Genomic DNA, 21,032 nt, shown 5'->3' with positions numbered 1-21,032 from the left:
AAATACGACTTTTAGATCGCGGAAACGTCTATCATACATGTCAGATTTAAATTCTGGCCGATGTCATAACTTGGGAGGATGTCTTCTCTCGAATGAGCCATTGATCATATTTTTGCGATGTTCCTACCTGGAGAAATGTGTAATTTAAAGGAGGGTCTAGCACGCTTTAGTCCAGGATGCATTGCAGGGTGCCGTTGCAGAGATATTCTAGAAAGGAGAGAGGAATCCAATATCGCCCCGCCCAGCAGACTGCCGACCAATCACGTTCACGTTGTCATGCTGCGTCACGCGGTTGCTAAGCTAATTGTCACAAATCACATGGTCATAAAAAATATTGTTCTCACATATATATTAGTGTTATCTAACACTGAATGAAAGGAATGAATGGTTTTGGGTGGATTCTTCCTTTAAGTAGCCTACCTCTCCTCTCCTAGTTGGGCGTGCCAGATCAAGTGTGCCTAGAATATGTGTGGTCTCAATGAAATAGAGTAGGCTATTGCCTACGCATGGGCAGAGAAGCACGGGGCAGTTATCTTTCCAAGGAAATGGACTTCCTAAATATGATTAGGCTATAATTTACTACATTGCCTAGGAAATAAATATTGATCACCCATATTTGTCTCCATCTGAAAATCTTCCCACTCCTAAAATATAGGATATAAAAATAGCTCAAGAGAAAGTGCAAGTCTCTCCAACTCTGCTCTCTTCAAACTACATCTATCATATTGGCTGATCTAGCCCAGTAATACAACGTAAAGGGCCATGTGAGAATCTCTAGTAGTTGAACCTATTTCTTAGGTTATTTTTGAGCATTTTGATATTGCCTAAAGGGCGCAAATTTGCTTGGACCATGGCTGGTACAGGAGCTGCGTCACATAGGCCTAAAATAACACTGCAGGACTGGGGTTGGGACCATTTGTTGCGGTAGCAGGGAGGACTGGGGTTGGGACCATTTGTTGCGGTAGCAGGGAGGACTGGGGTTGGGACCATTTGTTGCGGTAGCAGGGAGGACTGGGGTTGGGACCATTTGTTGCGGTAGCAGGGAGGACTGGGGTTGGGACCATTTGTTGCGGTAGCAGGGAGGACTGGGGTTGGGACCATTTGTTGCGGTAGCAGGGAGGACTGGGGTTGGGACCATTTGTTGCGGTAGCAGGGAGGACTGGGGTTGGGACCATTTGTTGCGGTAGCAGGGAGGACTGGGGTTGGGACCATTTGTTGCGGTAGCAGGGAGGACTGGGGTTGGGACCATTTTGTTGCGGTAGCAGGGAGGACTGGGGTTGGGACCATTTGTTGCGGTAGCAGGGAGGACTGGGGTTGGGACCATTTTGTTGCGGTAGCAGGGAGGACTGGGGTTGGGACCATTTTGTTGCGGTAGCAGGTGGGAATCGGACAGAAAGCCAGCGGGAGCAGGCGGGTGCGGTATGAAAGCCAGCGGGAGCAGGCGGGTGCGGTATGAAAGCCAGCGGGAGCAGGCGGGTGCGGTATGAAAGCCAGCGGGAGCGGTATGAAAGCCAGCGGGAGCAGGCGGGTGCGGTATGAAAGCCAGCGGGAGCAGGCGGGTGCGGTATGAAAGCCAGCGGGAGCAGGCGGGTGCGGTATGAAAGCCAGCGGGAGCAGGCGGGTGCGGTATGAAAGCCAGCGGGAGCAGGCGGGTGCGGTATGAAAGCCAGCGGGAGCAGGCGGGTGCGGTATGAAAGCCAGCGGAGCAGGCGGGTGCGGTATGAAAGCCAGCGGGAGCAGGCGGGTGCGGTATGAAAGCCAGCGGGAGCAGGCGGGTGCGGTATGAAAGCCAGCGGGAGCAGGCGGGTGCGGTATGAAAGCCAGCGGGAGCAGGCGGGTGCGGTATGAAAGCCAGCGGGAGCAGGCGGGTGCGGTATGAAAGCCAGCGGGAGCAGGCGGGTGCGGTATGAAAGCCAGCGGGAGCAGGCGGGTGCGGTATGAAAGCCAGCGGGAGCAGGCTAATAGTCCTAGCCTCTAATAGTCCTAGCCTCTAAAACACATGGCTAGTCAGCCTGGATGTTGACTTGGACATCGCCATGGTGATTAGAAGTGATGTTTAATGTTTAACTTTTTATTGTATGCATTTTATCTCATACAGATATAATGGAGAGTGGGAGATGGGGAAGGAAGCTCTGGAAGACATCCTCTACAGAGCACAGCTGGAGCTCTACTCTCAGCCCCTGCTGGTAAGACCTAACCCATGGGACTATTAACTCGGCCCCTGCTGGTAAGACCTAACCCATGGGACTATTAACTCGGCCCCTGCTGGTAAGACCTAACCCATGGGACTATTAACGTAAGACCTAACCCATGGGACTATTAACTCGGCCCCTGCTGGTAAGACCTAACCCATGGGACTATTAACTCGGCCCCTGCTGGTAAGACCTAACCCATGGGACTATTAACTCAGCCCCTGCTGGTAAGACCTAACCCATGGGACTATTATCTCGGCCCCTGCTGGTAAGACCTAACCCATGGGACTATTATCTCGGCCCCTGCTGGTAAGACCTAACCCATGGGACTATTAACTCAGCCCCTGCTGGTAAGACCTAACCCATGGGACTATTATCTCGGCCCCTGCTGGTAAGACCTAACCCATGGGACTATTATCTCGGCCCCTGCTGGTAAGACCTAACCCATGGGACTATTATCTCGGCCCCTGCTGGTAAGACCTAACCCATGGGACTATTATCTCGGCCCCTGCTGGTAAGACCTAACCCATGGGACTATTAACTCAGCCCCTGCTGGTAAGACCTAACCCATGGGACTATTAACGTAAGACCTAACCCATGGGACTATTATCTCAGCCCCTGCTGGTAAGACCTAACCCATGGGACTATTAACTCAGCCCCTGCTGGTAAGACCTAACCCATGGGACTATTAACTCAGCCCCTGCTGGTAAGACCTAACCCATGGGACTATTAACTCAGCCCCTGCTGGTAAGACCTAACCCATGGGACTATTAACTCAGCCCCTGCTGGTAAGACCTAACCCATGGGACTATTAACTCGGCCCCTGCTGGTAAGACCTAACCCATGGGACTATTAACTCGGCCCCTGCTGGTAAGACCTAACCCATGGGACTATTAACTCGGCCCCTGCTGGGTAAGACCTAACCCATGGGACTATTAACTCGGCCCCTGCTGGTAAGACCTAACCCATGGGACTATTAACTCGGCCCCTGCTGGTAAGACCTAACCCATGGGACTATTAACTCGGCCCCTGCTGGTAAGACCTAACCCATGGGACTATTAACTCAGCCCCTGCTGGTAAGACCCTAACCCATGGGACTATTATCTCGGCCCCTGCTGGTAAGACCCTAACCCATGGGACTATTATCTCGGCCCCTGCTGGTAAGACCTAACCCATGGGACTATTAACTCAGCCCCTGCTGGTAAGACCTAACCCATGGGACTATTATCTCGGCCCCTGCTGGTAAGACCTAACCCATGGGACTATTATCTCGGCCCCTGCTGGTAAGACCTAACCCATGGGACTATTATCTCGGCCCCTGCTGGTAAGACCTAACCCATGGGACTATTATCTCGGCCCCTGCTGGTAAGACCTAACCCATGGGACTATTAACTCAGCCCCTGCTGGTAAGACCTAACCCATGGGACTATTAACGTAAGACCTAACCCATGGGACTATTATCTCAGCCCCTGCTGGTAAGACCTAACCCATGGGACTATTAACTCAGCCCCTGCTGTGTAAGACCTAACCCATGGGACTATTAACTCAGCCCCTGCTGGTAAGACCTAACCCATGGGACTATTAACTCGGCCCCTGCTGGTAAGACCTAACCCATGGGACTATTAACTCAGCCCCTGCTGGTAAGACCTAACCCATGGGACTATTAACTCGGCCCCTGCTGGTAAGACCTAACCCATGGGACTATTAACTCGGCCCCTGCTGGTAAGACCTAACCCATGGGACTATTAACTCAGCCCCTGCTGGTAAGACCTAACCCATGGGACTATTAACTCGGCCCCTGCTGGTAAGACCTAACCCATGGGACTATTAACTCGGCCCCTGCTGGTAAGACCTAACCCATGGGACTATTAACTCGGCCCCTGCTGGTAAGACCTAACCCATGGGACTATTAACTCAGCCCCTGCTGGTAAGACCTAACCCATGGGACTATTATCTCGGCCCCTGCTGGTAAGACCTAACCCATGGGACTATTAACTCGGCCCCTGCTGGTAAGACCTAACCCATGGGACTATTAACTCGGCCCCTGCTGGTAAGACCTAACCCATGGGACTATTATCTCGGCCCCTGCTGGTAAGACCTAACCCATGGGACTATTAACTCGGCCCCTGCTGGTAAGACCTAACCCATGGGACTATTAACTCAGCCTGTCCTAGGAGGAAGAACACTACTGTCAGCCTGTCCTAGTTAGACCATAATCTATAATGGATAGATCCTGAATACTCACAGAACAGCTATCAAACAAATCTTCATAAAACAGCTGTCAAACACCTGAATCTCGTGTGGAGTCTCCGTGTGGAGTGATGTTTCAAAAGAGACATGCAACCATGAACCTGTACCAGTGTCCCAGTTCAGAGTCCTGTACCAGTGTCCCAGTTCAGAGTCCTGTACCAGTGTCCCAGTTCAGAGTCCTGTACCAGTGTCCCAGTTCAGAGTCCTGTACCAGTGTCCCAGTTCAGAGTCCTGTACCAGTGTCCCAGTTCAGAGTCCTGTACCAGTGTCCCAGTTCAGAGTCCTGTACCAGTGTCCCAGTTCAGAGTCCTGTACCAGTGTCCCAGTTCAGAGTCCTGTACCAGTGTCCCAGTTCAGAGTCCTGTACCAGTGTCCCAGTTCAGAGTCCTGTACCAGTGTCCCAGTTCAGAGTCCTGTACCAGTGTCCCAGTTCAGAGTCCTGTACCAGTGTCCCAGTTCAGAGTCCTGTACCAGTGTCCCAGTTCAGAGTCCTGTACCAGTGTCCCAGTTCAGAGTCCTGTACCAGTGTCCCAGTTCAGAGTCCTGTACCAGTGTCCCAGTTCAGAGTCCTGTACCAGTGTCCCAGTTCAGAGTCCTGTACCAGTGTCCCAGTTCAGAGTCCTGTACCAGTGTCCCAGTTCAGAGTCCTGTACCAGTGTCCCAGTTCAGAGTCCTGTACCAGTGTCCCAGTTCAGAGTCCTGTACCAGTGTCCCAGTTCAGAGTCCTGTACCAGTGTCCCAGTCAGCCATAATGCTGAGACTGTTCCATCAGCAACTCTACCTGTTAGTCTGGTGACCTCTAACCTCTATTCCCCCTGCCAGCTGGGGTTAGGGTTAGTTAGGGTTAGCATTAGGGTTTGGTTGACCAGTCCATTTGACCTCTGACCTGTGCTCCTGCCAGCTGGGTAATGCTATGAAGAGTTCCCTGCCAGACAACGCTCCGGACGAGACGCGAGGCAGGACAGTCCTTCAGGTGGAGGTCACGCCAACCGTCAGTCGCATCTCCCGCTCTGCCATCACCGCCGCATCCATCAGACGACACCGCTGGAAGAGAGAGGGTAAGAGACTGCAGCGCTTACTGTCCACACACACACACACACACACACACACACACACACACACACAGCACCACCACTGGATGATAGAGGGTAAGGGGTCAGTCTGCCCAGTGTAGCACAGCAACACATACTACTGCAACAGTCTCTCCATCCACTCATCACCAGTGGAGTGTATAGTGTGTGGTCAGATGTCATGTGTAAGTGGTCTGGTTAATTGCCTGACCATGCTAAGTGCTGTACCGTGGTGTCCATGTAGACTGCTGGTGGCTGTTAAGAGCATCTCATACTGTGTTGTTGTTACACCCCAGATTGTTTTGACTACACAAACGAAGCAGAACTCAGTGTCACCATCACTCCTAGCCACACCTCCTGGGATCCAGCGGCCAATCAAGAGCGAAGAGGGCAGGGCTACAGCATCATCCCCCCGGTCACATTGGAGGGTAGGCAGGAACGGGAGGAGTCACAGAGCAGTGAGGGTTCCGTCCCATTGGTTACCTCCCCTCCAGCCCTTGTTCAGATACTCACATTGCTACAAGTTCCTGTTTTCCAATCCATCCACGAAGCACGTCATTTCTCTACTGCCCTACAAAGGCAAAGTGATGTAACTACGTAAAAACATTACAAGTCTTTTTCTGTCTAGACAGACAGCAATTTCTGATTCTTCATGGTATACAGTGGGGGAAAAAAGTATTTAGTCAGCCACCAATTGTGCAAGTTCTCCCACTTAAAAAGATGAGAGATGCCTGTACTTTTCATCATAGGTACACATCAACTATGACAGACAAATTGAGATTTTTTTTCTCCAGAAAATCACATTGTAGGATTTTTAATGAATTTATTTGCAAATTATGGTGGAAAATAAGTATTTGGTCACCTACAAACAAGCAAGATTTCTGGCTCTCATAGACCTGTAACTTCTTCTTTAAGAGGCTCCTCTGTCCTCCACTCGTTACCTGTATTAATGGCACCTGTTTGAACTTGTTATCAGTATAAAAAACACCTGTCCACAACCTCAAACAGTCACACTCCAAACTCCACTATGGCCAAGACCAAAGAGCTGTCAAAGGACACCAGAAACAAAATTGTAGAACTGCACCAGGCTGGGAAGACTGAATCTGCAATAGGTAAGCAGCTTGGTTTGAAGAAATCAACTGTGGGAGCAATTATTAGGAAATGGAAGACATACAAGACCACTGATAATCTCCCTCGATCTGGGGCTCCACGTGGGGTCAAAATGATCACAAGAACGGTGAGCAAAAATCCCAGAACCACACGGGGGGACCTAGTGAATGACCTGCAGAGAGCTGGGACCAAAGTAACAAAGCCTACCATCAGTAACACACTACGCCGCCAGAGACTCAAATCCTGCAGTGCCAGAAGTGTCCCCCTGCTTAAGCCAGTACATGTCCAGGCCCGTCTGAAGTTTGCTAGAGTGCATTTGGATGATCCAGAAGAGGATTGGGAGAATGTCATATGGTCAGATGAAACCAAAATAGAACTTTTTGGTAAAAACTCAACTCGTCGTGTTTGGAGGACAAAGAATGCTGAGTTGCATCCAAAGAACACCATACCTACTGTGAAGCATGGGGGTGGAAACATCATGCTTTGGGGCTGTTTTTCTGCAAAGGGACCAGGACGACTGATCCGTGTAAAGGAAAGAATGAATGGGGCCATGTATCGTGAGATTTTGAGTGAAAACCTCCTTCCATCAGCAAGGGCATTGAAGATGAAACGTGGCTGGGTCTTTCAACATGACAATGATCCCAAACACACCGCCCGGGCAACGAAGGAGTGGCTTCGTAAGAAGCATTTCAAGGTCCTGGAGTGGCTTAGCCAGTCTCCAGATCTCAACCCCCATAGAAAATCTTTGGAGGGAGTTGAAAGTCCGTGTTGCCCAGCAACAGCCCCAAAACATCACTGCTCTAGAGGAGATCTGCATGGAGGAATGGGCCAAAATACCAGCAACAGTGTGTGAAAACCTTGTGAAGACTTACAGAAAACGTTTGACCTGTGTCATTGCCAACAAAGGGTATATAACAAAGTATTGAGAAACTTTTGTTATTGACCAAATACTTATTTTCCACCATAATTTGCAAATAAATTCATTAAAAATCCTACAATGTGATTTTCTGGAGAAAAAAAATCTCATTTTGTCTGTCATAGTTGACGTGTACCTATGATGAAAATTACAGGCATCTCTCATCTTTTTAAGTGGGAGAACTTGCACAATTGGTGGCTGACTAAATACTTTTTTCCCCCACTGTATTCTGATCGACTGGCTTGTTCTTGTGTCAGGAAACTAAATACCACATTAATCAGCTAATATACCTGGCCATTACAACAGCTCAAACATATTGACCAAATTTGTAGTTACGGCACTTTGCCTTTTTTGGGCAGTATTGTCCTCTGTGCTGTATAGCAGGCCCAGAGAGAGGAAGGATTCTGGGCTGAAGGACGTGTGGACAGGGCCATAGCATGGAGCTCCATCTCCTCATGACCTTCTACCTACAACCTTACCATGACCCCATGCTTCCTGCTTAGAGCACCGCCTGTCGTCAATACTGAGCATGCTCACCTGTTTCCTTAGGATGTTTAGGAAAACTAACTGACCTCTGGTGCTTGGTTCTGGTTCTCACCTGGAATGACTCAAATGTTGTTTTAGACCCAGTTGTTATGTCACTGTGGAATGTCTCTGCAACTTCATGTGGTGTTAGTTTCATTACAGGAAACCTTTGGGCCAGCTGCACCTGTAAGAGGAGTTAGTTGATTTGATCTAAAGTAGCACAGCTCAGTGAGTGAGAAACTGCCTCCAAGCATGTGCATGACATGGCTTCAACACGTACTACCAACATCATCTCAATCACCAGCACTCCTGACTCTGCTGCAGACAACTGGTCCTTATTTATTAAGACCTCCACTTCCTGGAGCTCAGCTGTTTGCTTTGACCTATCTGTCTTAAACATGAATTGCTACTTTTTAAGGTCCATTTTGTCTTGTTTGATGTGTCTAGGGTTCAGTCTGTGTCTAGGGTTCAGTCTGTGTCTAGGGTTCAGTCTGTGTCTAGGGTTCAGTCTGTGTCTAGGGTTCAGTCTGTGTCTAGGGTTCAGTCTGTGTCTAGGGTTCAGTCTGTGTCTAGGGTTCAGTCTGTGTCTAGGGTTCAGTCTGTGTCTAGGGTTCAGTCTGTGTCTAGGGTTCAGTCTGTGGTCATAGTTTGGCAATCATCATTCAGAAGCTCTGACACTATTTGGCCTCTTATAGACAGATCTATTGTCTGCTGCCATCTCCCATTCCATAGCTTGTGTTTGAAGATGGGGATGGAACCATACCGTCATAGGTTGGTTCCTGTTAATGTGTTTCTATATTTCTCTGTAGGTTAGAGTTGTGACAGGTAGCAGACAGACAGGGCCATCTGGCCAGAGTGTCCGGTCTAATTTAAGTGCTACAGTATTGATCCAATGAGAGGCTGCTGGACTGGATTCTCTGCTCTTTACCCTCAGCCCCTCATTTACAGGCCCACTGTAAGCCAAATGCCAGCCAGCCACAGAGCCCACTGTAAGCCATACACCAGCCAGCCAGCCACAGAGCCCACTGTAAGCCATATACCAGCCAGCCACAGAGCCCACTATAAGCCATACACCAGCCAGCCACAGAGCCCACTATAAGCCATATACCAGCCAGCCACAGAGCCCACTGTAAGCCATATACCAGCCAGCCACAGAGCCCACTGTAAGCCATATACCAGCCAGCCACAGAGCCCACTGTAAGCCATATACCAGCCAGCCACAGAGCCCACTGTAAGCCATATGCCAGCCAGCCACAGAGCCCACTTTAAGCCATATACCAGCCAGCCAGCCACAGAGCCCACTGTAAGCCATATACCAGCCAGCCACAGAGCCCACTGTAAGCCATACACCAGCCAGCCACAGAGCCCACTATAAGCCATATACCAGCCAGCCACAGAGCCCACTGTAAGCCATATACCAGCCAGCCACAGAGCCCACTGTAAGCCATATACCAGCCAGCCACAGAGCCCACTGTAAGCCACATACCAGCCAGCCACAGAGCCCACTGTAGCCATATACCAGCCAGCCACAGAGCCCACTGTAAGCCATATACCAGCCAGCCAGCCACAGAGCCCACTGTAGCCATATACCAGCCAGCCAGCCACAGAGCCCACTGTAGCCATATACCAGCCAGCCACAGAGCCCACTGTAGCCATATACCAGCCAGCCACAGAGCCCACTGTAGCCATATACCAGCCAGCCACAGAGCCCACTGTAGCCATACACCAGCCAGCCACAGAGCCCACTATAAGCCATATACCAGCCAGCCACAGAGCCCACTGTAAGCCATATACCAGCCAGCCACAGAGCCCACTGTAAGCCATATGCCAGCCAGCCAGCCACAGAGCCCACTGTAAGCCATACACCAGCCAGCCACAGAGCCAACTGTAAGCCATAGACCAGCCAGCCACAGAGCCCACTGTAGCCATATACCAGCCAGCCACAGAGCCCACTGTAAGCCATATACCTGCCAGCCAGCCACAGAGCCCTCTGTAAGCCAAATGCCAGCCAACCACAGAGCCCACTGTAATCCATATACCAGCCAGCCAGCCACAGAGCCCACTGTAGCCATATACCAGCCAGCCAGCCACAGAGCCCACTGTAGCCATATACCAGCCAGCCAGCCACAGAGCCCACTGTAAGCCATATACCAGCCAGCCAGCCACAGAGCCCTCTGTAAGCCAAATGCCAGCCAACCACAGAGCCCACTGTAATCCATACACCAGCCAGCCAGCCACAGAGCCCACTGTACGCCATATGCCAGCCAGCCACAGAGCCCACTGTACGCCATATACCAGCCAGCCACAGAGCCCACTGCAAGCCATATACCAGCCAGGCACAGAGCCCACTGTAAGCCATATACCAGCCAGCCACAGAGCCCACTGTAGCCATATACCAGCCAGCCAGCCACAGAGCCCACTGTAAGCCATATACCAGCCAGCCACAGAGCCCACTGTAAGCCATATACCAGCCAGCCACAGAGCCCACTGTAAGCCATATACAAGCCAGCCACAGAGCCCACTGTAGCCATATACCAGCCAGCCAGCCACAGAGCCCACTGTAGCCATATACCAGCCAGCCACAGAGCCCACTGTAAGCCATATACCAGCCAGCCACAGAGCCCACTGTAAGCCATACACCAGCCAACCACAGAGCCCACTGTAAGCCATATACCAGCCAGCCACAGAGCCCACTGTAAGCCATATACCAGCCAGCCAGCCACAGAGCCCACTGTAGCCATATACCAGCCAGCCACAGAGCCCACTGTAAGCCATATACCAGCCAGCCACAGAGCCCACTGTAAGCCATATACCAGTCAGCCAGCCACAGAGCCCACTGTAAGCCATATACCAGCCAGCCACAGAGCCCACTGTAGCCATATACCAGCCAGCCACAGAGCCCACTGTAAGCCATATACCAGCCAGCCAGCCACAGAGCCCACTGTAAGCCATATACCAGCCAGCCAGCCACAGAGCCCACTGTAGCCATATACCAGCCAGCCACAGAGCCCACTGTAGCCATATACCAGCCAGCCACAGAGCCCACTGTAAGCCATATACCAGCCATCCAGCCACAGAGCCCACTGTAAGCCATATACCAGCCAGCCACAGAGCCCACTGTTAAGCCATACGCCAGCCAGCCACAGAGCCCACTGTAAGCCATATACCAGCCAGCCACAGAGCCCACTGTAGCCATACACCAGCCAGCCAGCCACAGAGCCCACTGTAAGCCATATACCAGCCAGCCACAGAGCCCACTGTAAGCCATATACCAGCCAGCCACAGAGCCCACTGTAAGCCATATACCAGCCAGCCACAGAGCCCACTGTAGCAATATACCAGCCAGCCACAGAGCCCACTGTAGCCATATACCAGCCAGCCAGCCACAGAGCCCACTGTAGCCATATACCAGCCAGCCACAGAGCCCACTGTAAGCCATATACCAGCCATCCAGCCACAGAGCCCACTGTAAGCCATATACCAGCCAGCCACAGAGCCCACTGTAAGCCATACGCCAGCCAGCCACAGAGCCCATTGTAAGCCATATACCAGCCAGCCACAGAGCCCATTGTAAGCCATATACCAGCCAGCCACAGAGCCCACTGTAAGCCATATACCAGCCAGCCAGCCACAGAGCCCACTGTAGCCATATACCAGCCAGCCACAGAGCCCACTGTAGCCATATACCAGCCAGCCACAGAGCCCACTGTAAGCCATATACCAGCCATCCAGCCACAGAGCCCACTGTAAGCCATATACCAGCCAGCCACAGAGCCCACTGTAAGCCATATGCCAGCCAGCCACAGAGCCCACTGTAAGCCATATACCAGCCAGCCACAGAGCCCACTGTAGCCATACACCAGCCAGCCAGCCACAGAGCCCACTGTAAGCCATATACCAGCCAGCCACAGAGCCCACTGTAAGCCATATACCAGCCAGCCACAGAGCCCACTGTAAGCCATATACCAGCCAGCCACAGAGCCCACTGTAGCAATATACCAGCCAGCCACAGAGCCCACTGTAGCCATACCAGCCAGCCAGCCACAGAGCCCACTGTAGCCATATACCAGCCAGCCACAGAGCCCACTGTAAGCCATATACCAGCCATCCAGCCACAGAGCCCACTGTAAGCCATATACCAGCCAGCCACAGAGCCCACTGTAAGCCATACGCCAGCCAGCCACAGAGCCCATTGTAAGCCATATACCAGCCAGCCACAGAGCCCATTGTAAGCCATATACCAGCCAGCCACAGAGCCCACTGTAGCCATATACCAGCCAGCCACAGAGCCCACTGTAGCCATGTACCAGCCAGCCAGCCACAGAGCCCACTGTAGCCATATACCAGCCAGCCACAGAGCCCACTGTAAGCCATATACCAGCCAGCCACAGAGCCCACTGTAAGCCATATACCAGCCAGCCACAGAGCCCACTGTAAGCCATATACCAGCCAGCCACAGAGCCCACTGTAGCCATATACCAGCCAGCCACAGAGCCCACTGTAGCCATATACCAGCCAGCCAGCCACAGAGCCCACTGTAGCCATATACCAGCCATCCAGCCACAGAGCCCACTGTAAGCCATATACCAGCCATCCAGCCACAGAGCCCACTGTAAGCCATATACCAGCCAGCCACAGAGCCCACTGTAAGCGATATACCAGCCAGCCACAGAGCCCACTGTAAGCCACATACCAGCCAGCCACAGAGCCCACTGTAGCCATATACCAGCCAGCCACAGAGCCCACTGTAAGCCTATGCCAGCCAGCCAGCCACAGAGCCCACTGTAGCCATATACCAGCCAGTCAGCCACAGAGCCCACTGTAGCCATATACCAGCCAGCCACAGAGCCCACTGTAGCCATATACCAGCCAGCCACAGAGCCCACTGTAGCCATATACCAGCCAGCCACAGAGCCCACTGTAGCCATACACCAGCCAGCCACAGAGCCCACTATAAGCCATATACCAGCCAGCCACAGAGCCCACTGTAAGCCATATACCAGCCAGCCACAGAGCCCACTGTAAGCCATATACCAGCCAGCCAGCCACAGAGCCCACTGTAAACCATACACCAGCCAGCCACAGAGCCAACTGTAAGCCATACACCAGCCAGCCACAGAGCCAACTGTAAGCCATAGACCAGCCAGCCACAGAGCCCACTGTAGCCATATACCAGCCAGCCACAGAGCCCACTGTAAGCCATATACCTGCCAGCCAGCCACAGAGCCCTCTGTAAGCCAAATGCCAGCCAACCACAGAGCCCACTGTAATCCATATACCAGCCAGCCAGCCACAGAGCCCACTGTAGCCATATACCAGCCAGCCAGCCACAGAGCCCACTGTAGCCATATACCAGCCAGCCAGCCACAGAGCCCACTGTAAGCCATATACCAGCCAGCCAGCCACAGAGCCCACTGTAAGCCATATACCAGCCAGCCAGCCACAGAGCCCTCTGTAAGCCAAATGCCAGCCAACCACAGAGCCCACTGTAATCCATACACCAGCCAGCCAGCCACAGAGCCCACTGTACGCCATATGCCAGCCAGCCACAGAGCCCACTGTAAGCCATATACCAGCCAGCCACAGAGCCCACTGTAAGCCATATACCAGCCAGCCACAGAGCCCACTGTAAGCCATATACCAGCCAGCCACAGAGCCCACTGTAGCCATATACCAGCCAGCCACAGAGCCCACTGTAGCCATGTAACAGCCAGCCAGCCACAGAGCCCACTGTAGCCATGTACCAGCCAGCCAGCCACAGAGCCCACTGTAGCCATGTACCAGCCAGCCAGCCACAGAGCCCACTGTAGCCATATACCAGCCAGCCACAGAGCCCACTGTAAGCCATATACCAGCCAGCCACAGAGCCCACTGTAGCCATATACCAGCCAGCCACAGAGCCCACTGTAGCCATATACCAGCCAGCCAGCCACAGAGCCCACTGTAGCCATATACCAGCCAGCCACAGAGCCCACTGTAAGCCATATACCAGCCATCCAGCCACACAGCCCACTGTAAGCCATATACCAGCCAGCCACAGATCCCACTGTAAGCCATATACCAGCCAGCCACAGAGCCCACTGTAAGCCACATACCAGCCAGCCACAGAGCCCACTGTAGCCATATACCAGCCAGCCACAGAGCCCACTGTAAGCCATATACCAGCCAGCCAGCCACAGAGCCCACTGTAGCCATATACCAGCCAGCCAGCCACAGAGCCCACTGTAGCCATATACCAGCCAGCCACAGAGCCCACTGTAGCCATATACCAGCCAGCAACAGAGCCCACTGTAGCCATATACCAGCCAGCCACAGAGCCCACTATAAGCCATATACCAGCCAGCCACAGAGCCCACTGTAAGCCATATACCAGCCAGCCACAGAGCCCACTGTAAGCCATATGCCAGCCAGCCAGCCACAGAGCCCACTGTAAGCCATACACCAGCCAGCCACAGAGCCAACTGTAAGCCATAGACCAGCCAGCCACAGAGCCACTGTAGCCATATACCAGCCAGCCACAGAGCCCACTGTAAGCCATATACAAGCAGCCACAGAGCCCACAGCAGCCATATACCAGCCAGCCAGCCACAGAGCCCACTGTGGCCATATACCAGCCAGCCACAGAGCCCACTGTAAGCCATATACCAGCCAGCCACAGAGCCCACTGTAAGCCATACACCAGCCAACCACAGAGCCCACTGTAAGCCATATACCAGCCAGCCACAGAGCCCACTGTAAGCCATATACCAGCCAGCCAGCCACAGAGCCCACTGTAGCCATATACCAGCCAGCCACAGAGCCCACTGTAAGCCATATACCAGCCAGCCACAGAGCCCACTGTAAGCCATATACCAGTCAGCCAGCCACAGAGCCCACTGTAAGCCATATACCAGCCAGCCACAGAGCCCACTGTAGCCATATACCAGCCAGCCACAGAGCCCACTGTAAGCCATATACCAGCCAGCCAGCCACAGAGCCCACTGTAAGCCATATACCAGCCAGCCACAGAGCCCACTGTAAGCCATATACCAGCCAGCCACAGAGCCCACTGTAAGCCATATACCAGCCAGCCAGCCACAGAGCCCACTGTAGCCATATACCAGCCAGCCACAGAGCCCACTGTAAGCCATATACCAGCCAGCCACAGAGCCCACTGTAAGCCATACACCAGCCCACCACAGAGCCCACTGTAAGCCATATACCAGCCAGCCACAGAGCCCACTGTAAGCCATATAGCCAGCCAGCCACAGAGCCCACTGTAGCCATATACCAGCCAGCCACAGAGCCCACTGTAAGCCATATACCAGCCAGCCACAGAGCCCACTGTAAGCCATATACCAGTCAGCCAGCCACAGAGCCCACTGTAAGCCATATACCAGCCAGCCACAGAGCCCACTGTAGCCATATACCAGCCAGCCACAGAGCCCACTGTAAGCCATATACCAGCCAGCCAGCCACAGAGCCCACTGTAAGCCATATACCAGCCAGCCAGCCACAGAGCCCACTGTAGCCATATACCAGCCAGCCACAGAGCCCACTGTAGCCATATACCAGCCAGCCACAGAGCCCACTGTAAGCCATATACCAGCCATCCAGCCACAGAGCCCACTGTAAGCCATATACCAGCCAGCCACAGAGCCCACTGTAAGCCATACGCCAGCCAGCCACAGAGCCCACTGTAAGCCATATACCAGCCAGCCACAGAGCCCACTGTAGCCATACACCAGCCAGCCAGCCACAGAGCCCACTGTAAGACATATACCAGCCAGCCACAGAGCCCACTGTAAGCCATATACCAGCCAGCCACAGAGCCCACTGTAAGCCATATACCAGCCAGCCACAGAGCCCACTGTAGCAATATACCAGCCAGCCACAGAGCCCACTGTAGCCATATACCAGCCAGCCAGCCACAGAGCCCACTGTAGCCATATACCAGCCAGCCACAGAGCCCACTGTAAGCCATATACCAGCCATCCAGCCACAGAGCCCACTGTAAGCCATATACCAGCCAGCCACAGAGCCCACTGTAAGCCATCGCCAGCCAGCCACAGAGCCCATTGTAAGCCATATACCAGCCAGCCACAGAGCCCATTGTAAGCCATATACCAGCCAGCCACAGAGCCCACTGTAGCCATATACCAGCCAGCCACAGAGCCCACTGTAGCCATGTACCAGCCAGCCAGCCACAGAGCCCACTGTAGCCATATACCAGCCAGCCACAGAGCCCACTGTAAGCCATATACCAGCCAGCCACAGAGCCCACTGTAAGCCATATACCAGCCAGCCACAGAGCCCACTGTAGCCATATACCAGCCAGCCACAGAGCCCACTGTAGCCATATACCAGCCAGCCAGCCACAGAGCCCACTGTAGCCATATACCAGCCAGCCACAGAGCCCACTGTAAGCCATATACCAGCCATCCAGCCACAGAGCCCACTGTAAGCCATATACCAGCCAGCCACAGAGCCCTCTGTAAGCCATATGCCAGCAAGCCTACCACAGAGCCCATGTAAGCCATATGCCAGCCAGCCACAGAGCCCACTGTAAGCCATATACCAGCCAGCCACAGAGCCCACTGTAAGCCATATACCAGCCAGCCACAGAGCCCCACTGTAAGCCATATACCAGCCAGCCACAGAGCCCACTGTAGCAATATACCAGCCAGCCACAGAGCCCACTGTAGCCATATACCAGCCAGCCAGCCACAGAGCCCACTGTAGCCATATACCAGCCAGCCACAGAGCCCACTGTAAGCCATATACCAGCCATCCAGCCACAGAGCCCACTGTAAGCCATATACCAGCCAGCCACAGAGCCCACTGTAAGCCATACGCCAGCCAGCCACAGAGCCCATTGTAAGCCATATACCAGCCAGCCACAGAGCCCATTGTAAGCCATACCAGCCAGCCACAGAGCCCACTGTAGCCATATACCAGCCAGCCACAGAGCCCACTGTAGCCATGTACACAGCCAGCCAGCCACAGAGCCCACTGTAGCCATATACCAGCCAGCCACAGAGCCCACTGTAAGCCATATACCAGCCAGCCACAGAGCCCACTGTAAGCCATATACCAGCCAGCCACAGAGCCCACTGTAGCCATATACCAGCCAGCCACAGAGCCCACTGTAGCCATATACCAGCCAGCCAGCCACAGAGCCCACTGTAGCCATATACCAGCCAGCCACAGAGCCCACTGTAAGCCATATACCAGCCAGCCAGCCACAGAGCCCACTGTAAGCCATATACCAGCCAGCCAGCCACAGAGCCCACTGTAAGCCATATACCAGCCAGCCACAGAGCCCACTGTAGCCATATACCAGCCAGCCAGCCACAGAGCCCACTGTAGCCATATACCAGCCAGCCAGCCACAGAGCCCACTGTAGCCATATACCAGCCAGCCACAGAGCCCACTGTAAGCCATATACCAGCCAGCCACAGAGCCCACTGTAAGCCATATACCAGCCAGCCACAGAGCCCACTGTAAGCCATACACCAGCCAACCACAGAGCCCACTGTAAGCCATATACCAGCCAGCCACAGAGCCCACTGTAGCCATATACCAGCCAGCCAGCCACAGAGCCCACTGTAGCCATATACCAGCCAGCCACAGAGCCCACTGTAAGCCATATACCAGCCAGCCACAGAGCCCACTGTAAGCCATATACCAGCCAGCCAGCCACAGAGCCCACTGTAAGCCATATACCAGCCAGCCACAGAGCCCACTGTAGCCATATACCAGCCAGCCACAGAGCCCACTGTAAGCCATATACCAGCCAGCCAGCCACAGAGCCCACTGTAAGCCATATACCAGCCAGACAGCCACAGAGCCCACTTTAGCCATATACCAGCCAGCCACAGAGCCCACTGTAAGCCATATACCAGCCAGCCACAGAGCCCACTGTAAGCCATACACCAGCCAACCACAGAGCCCACTGTAAGCCATATACCAGCCAGCCACAGAGCCCACTGTAGCCATATACCAGCCAGCCAGCCACAGAGCCCATTGTAGCCATATACCAGCCAGCCACAGAGCCCACTGTAATGCCATATACCAGCCAGCCACAGAGCCCACTGTAAGCCATATACCAGCCAGCCAGCCACAGAGCCCACTGTAAGCCATATACCAGCCAGCCACAGAGCCCACTGTAGCCATTATACCAGCCAGCCACAGAGCCCACTGTAAGCCATATACCAGCCAGCCAGCCACAGAGCCCACTGTAAGTCATATACCAGCCAGCCAGCCACAGAGCCCACTGTAGCCATATACTAGCCAGCCACAGAGCCCACTGTAAGCCATATACCAGCCAGCCACAGAGCCCACTGTAGCCATATACCAGCCAGCCACAGAGCCCACTGTAAGCCATAACCAGCCAGCCAGCCACAGAGCCCACTGTAAGCCATATACCAGCCAGCCAGCCACAGAGCCCACTGTAGCCATATACTAGCCAGCCACAGAGTAGCCACACTGTAGCCATATACCAGCCAGCCAGCCACAGAGCCCACTGTAGCCATATACCAGCCAGCCACAGAGCCCACTGTAAGCCATATACCAGCCATCCAGCCACAGAGCCCACTGTAAGCCATATACCAGCCAGCCACAGAGCCCACTGTAAGCCATACGCCAGCCAGCCACAGAGCCCTCTGTAAGCCATATGCCAGCAAGCCTGCCACAGAGCCCACTGTAAGCCATATGCCAGCCAGCCACAGAGCCCACTGTAAGCCATATGCCAGCCACAGAGCCCACTGGTCTATTATAAGAGCCAAGGTTTGAAACAGTTTGAGGTGAAAGGAGGAGAACAACAGGAGAGCGTGTTACTCGTGTTATTGTCATGTGCATGTCCTCGCTTCCTTTTCTCTCTCCTCCTCTCCCTCTCCACTCCTGTTTCTGCCTGTGGAGTTCTATCCTCTCCTCTCCTCTCTCCTCTCCTCTCCTCTCCTGTTTCTGCCTGTGGAGTCCTCTCTCCTCTCCTCTCCTCTCCTCTCTCTCTCTCCTGTTTCTGCCTGTGGAGGCCTCTCCTCTCCTCTCTCTCTCTCTCTCCTGTTTCTGCCTGTGGGAGTTCTCTCCTCTCCTCTCCTCTCCTCTCCTCTCCTCTTCTCTCTCTCTCTCTCTCCTGTTTCTGCCTGCTCAGGAGTCCTCTCCTCTCCCCTCTCCCTCTCCTCTCATCTCTCTCTCTCCTGTTTCTGCCTGTGGAGTTCTCTCCCTCTCCTCTCCTCTCCTCTCCTCTTCTCTCTCTCTCTCTCTCTCTCTCTCTCTCTCTCTCTCTCTCTCTCTCTCTCTCTCTCTCTCTCTCTCTCTCTCTCTTCTCTCTCTCTCTCTCTCTCTCTCTCTCTCTCTCTCTCTCTCTCTCTCTCCCTCCTGTTTCTGCCTGTGGAGTCCTCTCCCTCTCCTCTCATCTCTCTCTCCTGTTTCTGCCTGTGGAGTTCTCTCCTCTCTCTCTCTCTCTCTCTCCCTCCTGCTTCTGCCTGTGAGTCCTCTCCTCTCCTCTCCTCTCATCTCTCTCCTGTTTCTGCCTGTGGAGTCCTCTCCTCTTCTCCTCCTCCTCTCTCTCTCTCGCCAGTCGGTCTGCCCTGCTCTCTCCTCCTCTCCTCTCTTCTCCTCTCTCCTATTCAGCGACCCAGTCAGTATTCTCTGCTCTAATCTGCTCTGTTCTGACCCACTAAACACTGCATGATGGAGACAGACAGTTAACCTTGTCTTCAATGCTTTAAAACATTTATTATATCATTTTCTGTTTCTCTTAAGCTTGTAAATTTTTCCCTTTCAGCTTTCAAACAACGGACCTGTGAATGGATTTTAAACAATTTATGTTTAGATTTATATGTTTTTTCTGTTTACAATCTACAGTGTGGTCTTAGAGAAATGAATTGGTGTCATGCAATCTAATGATAAATGTTGATATAGTTGGTTACCTAAAGTTGGCTGAAAATGTAATTTCATATTGTTATACACATATTGACAAGTCAAGGTTGTTTTTCGTAATACTCAAACTTTATGCCTTCTTGGTAATTGCAAATGTTTTACGAAACGACTATAGTCAGTCAGCATGGTTTACTTCATGTCTGAGTGGAATCTAAAGGTCAGATATGATTGGTCTGAGAGCACCTAGCAGAGCCTGATGATAGGTCTGAGAGCACCTAGCAGAGCCTGATGATAGGTCTGAGAGCACCTATCAGAGCCTGATGATTGGTCTGAGAGCACCTAGCAGAGCCTGATGATTGGTCTGACAGCACCGAGCAGAGCCTGATGATTGGTCTGAGAGCACCTAGCAGAGCCTGATGATAGGTCTGAGAGCACCTATCAGAGCCTGATGATTGGTCTGACAGCACCTATCAGAGCCTCGATGATTGGTCTGAGAGCACCTGCAGAGCCTGATGATTGGTCTGACAGCACCTATCAGAGCCTGATGATTGGTCTGAGAGCACCTAGCAGAGCCTGATGATTGGTCTGACAGCACCTAGCAGAGCCTGATGATTGGTCTGAGAGCACCTAGCAGAGCCTGATGATTGGTCTGAGAGCACCTATCAGAGCCTGATGATTGGTCTGACAGCACCTATCAGAGCCTGATGATTGGTCTGAGAGCACCTATCAGAGCCTGATGATTGGTCTGAGAGCACCTAGCAGAGCCTGATGATTGGTCTGAGAGCACCTATCAGAGCCTGATGATTGGTCTGAGAGCACCTATCAGAGCCTGATGATTGGTCTGAGAGCACCTAGCAGAGCCTGATGATTGGTCTGAGAGCACCTAGCAGAGCCTGATGATTGGTCTGAGAGCACCTAGCAGAGCCTGATGAAACAACAGGATCAGTTTGAGTGTGTAAACTGTCAAGTCTATTTTAGTCTACTGTAATCTATTTTCCTGCTGTGTTTCTGAACACGCTGAGACTCTCAGATATTAGTTATTCAGGACGGGATTAGAGTGAGCTCAGTCCTGTAAGGGATGAGTCGTGGTAGAAGGTGTTAGGTGAC

At 52.9% G+C, this 21,032-nt stretch overlaps 1 protein-coding gene across 1 annotated transcript in view; it reads left to right on the top strand.

The window, feature by feature from the left end:
- Nucleotides 1-21,032, top strand: part of LOC121558976 (protein FAM126B) — a 152,939-nt gene that overhangs the window by 130,101 nt on the left and 1,806 nt on the right. Inside the window, exons 10-11 of the mRNA XM_045206465.1 lie at nt 2,099-2,186; nt 5,344-5,500. Coding sequence (XP_045062400.1) covers nt 2,099-2,186; nt 5,344-5,500 — 245 coding nt within the window. The remainder of the gene's footprint in view (nt 1-2,098; nt 2,187-5,343; nt 5,501-21,032) is intronic.

Source organism: Coregonus clupeaformis, chromosome 23, assembly GCF_020615455.1.
Source record: "Coregonus clupeaformis isolate EN_2021a chromosome 23, ASM2061545v1, whole genome shotgun sequence".
In the NCBI taxonomy this organism is placed as follows: domain Eukaryota; kingdom Metazoa; phylum Chordata; class Actinopteri; order Salmoniformes; family Salmonidae; genus Coregonus; species Coregonus clupeaformis.
This window is presented reverse-complemented; position numbering and strand designations above follow the sequence as displayed.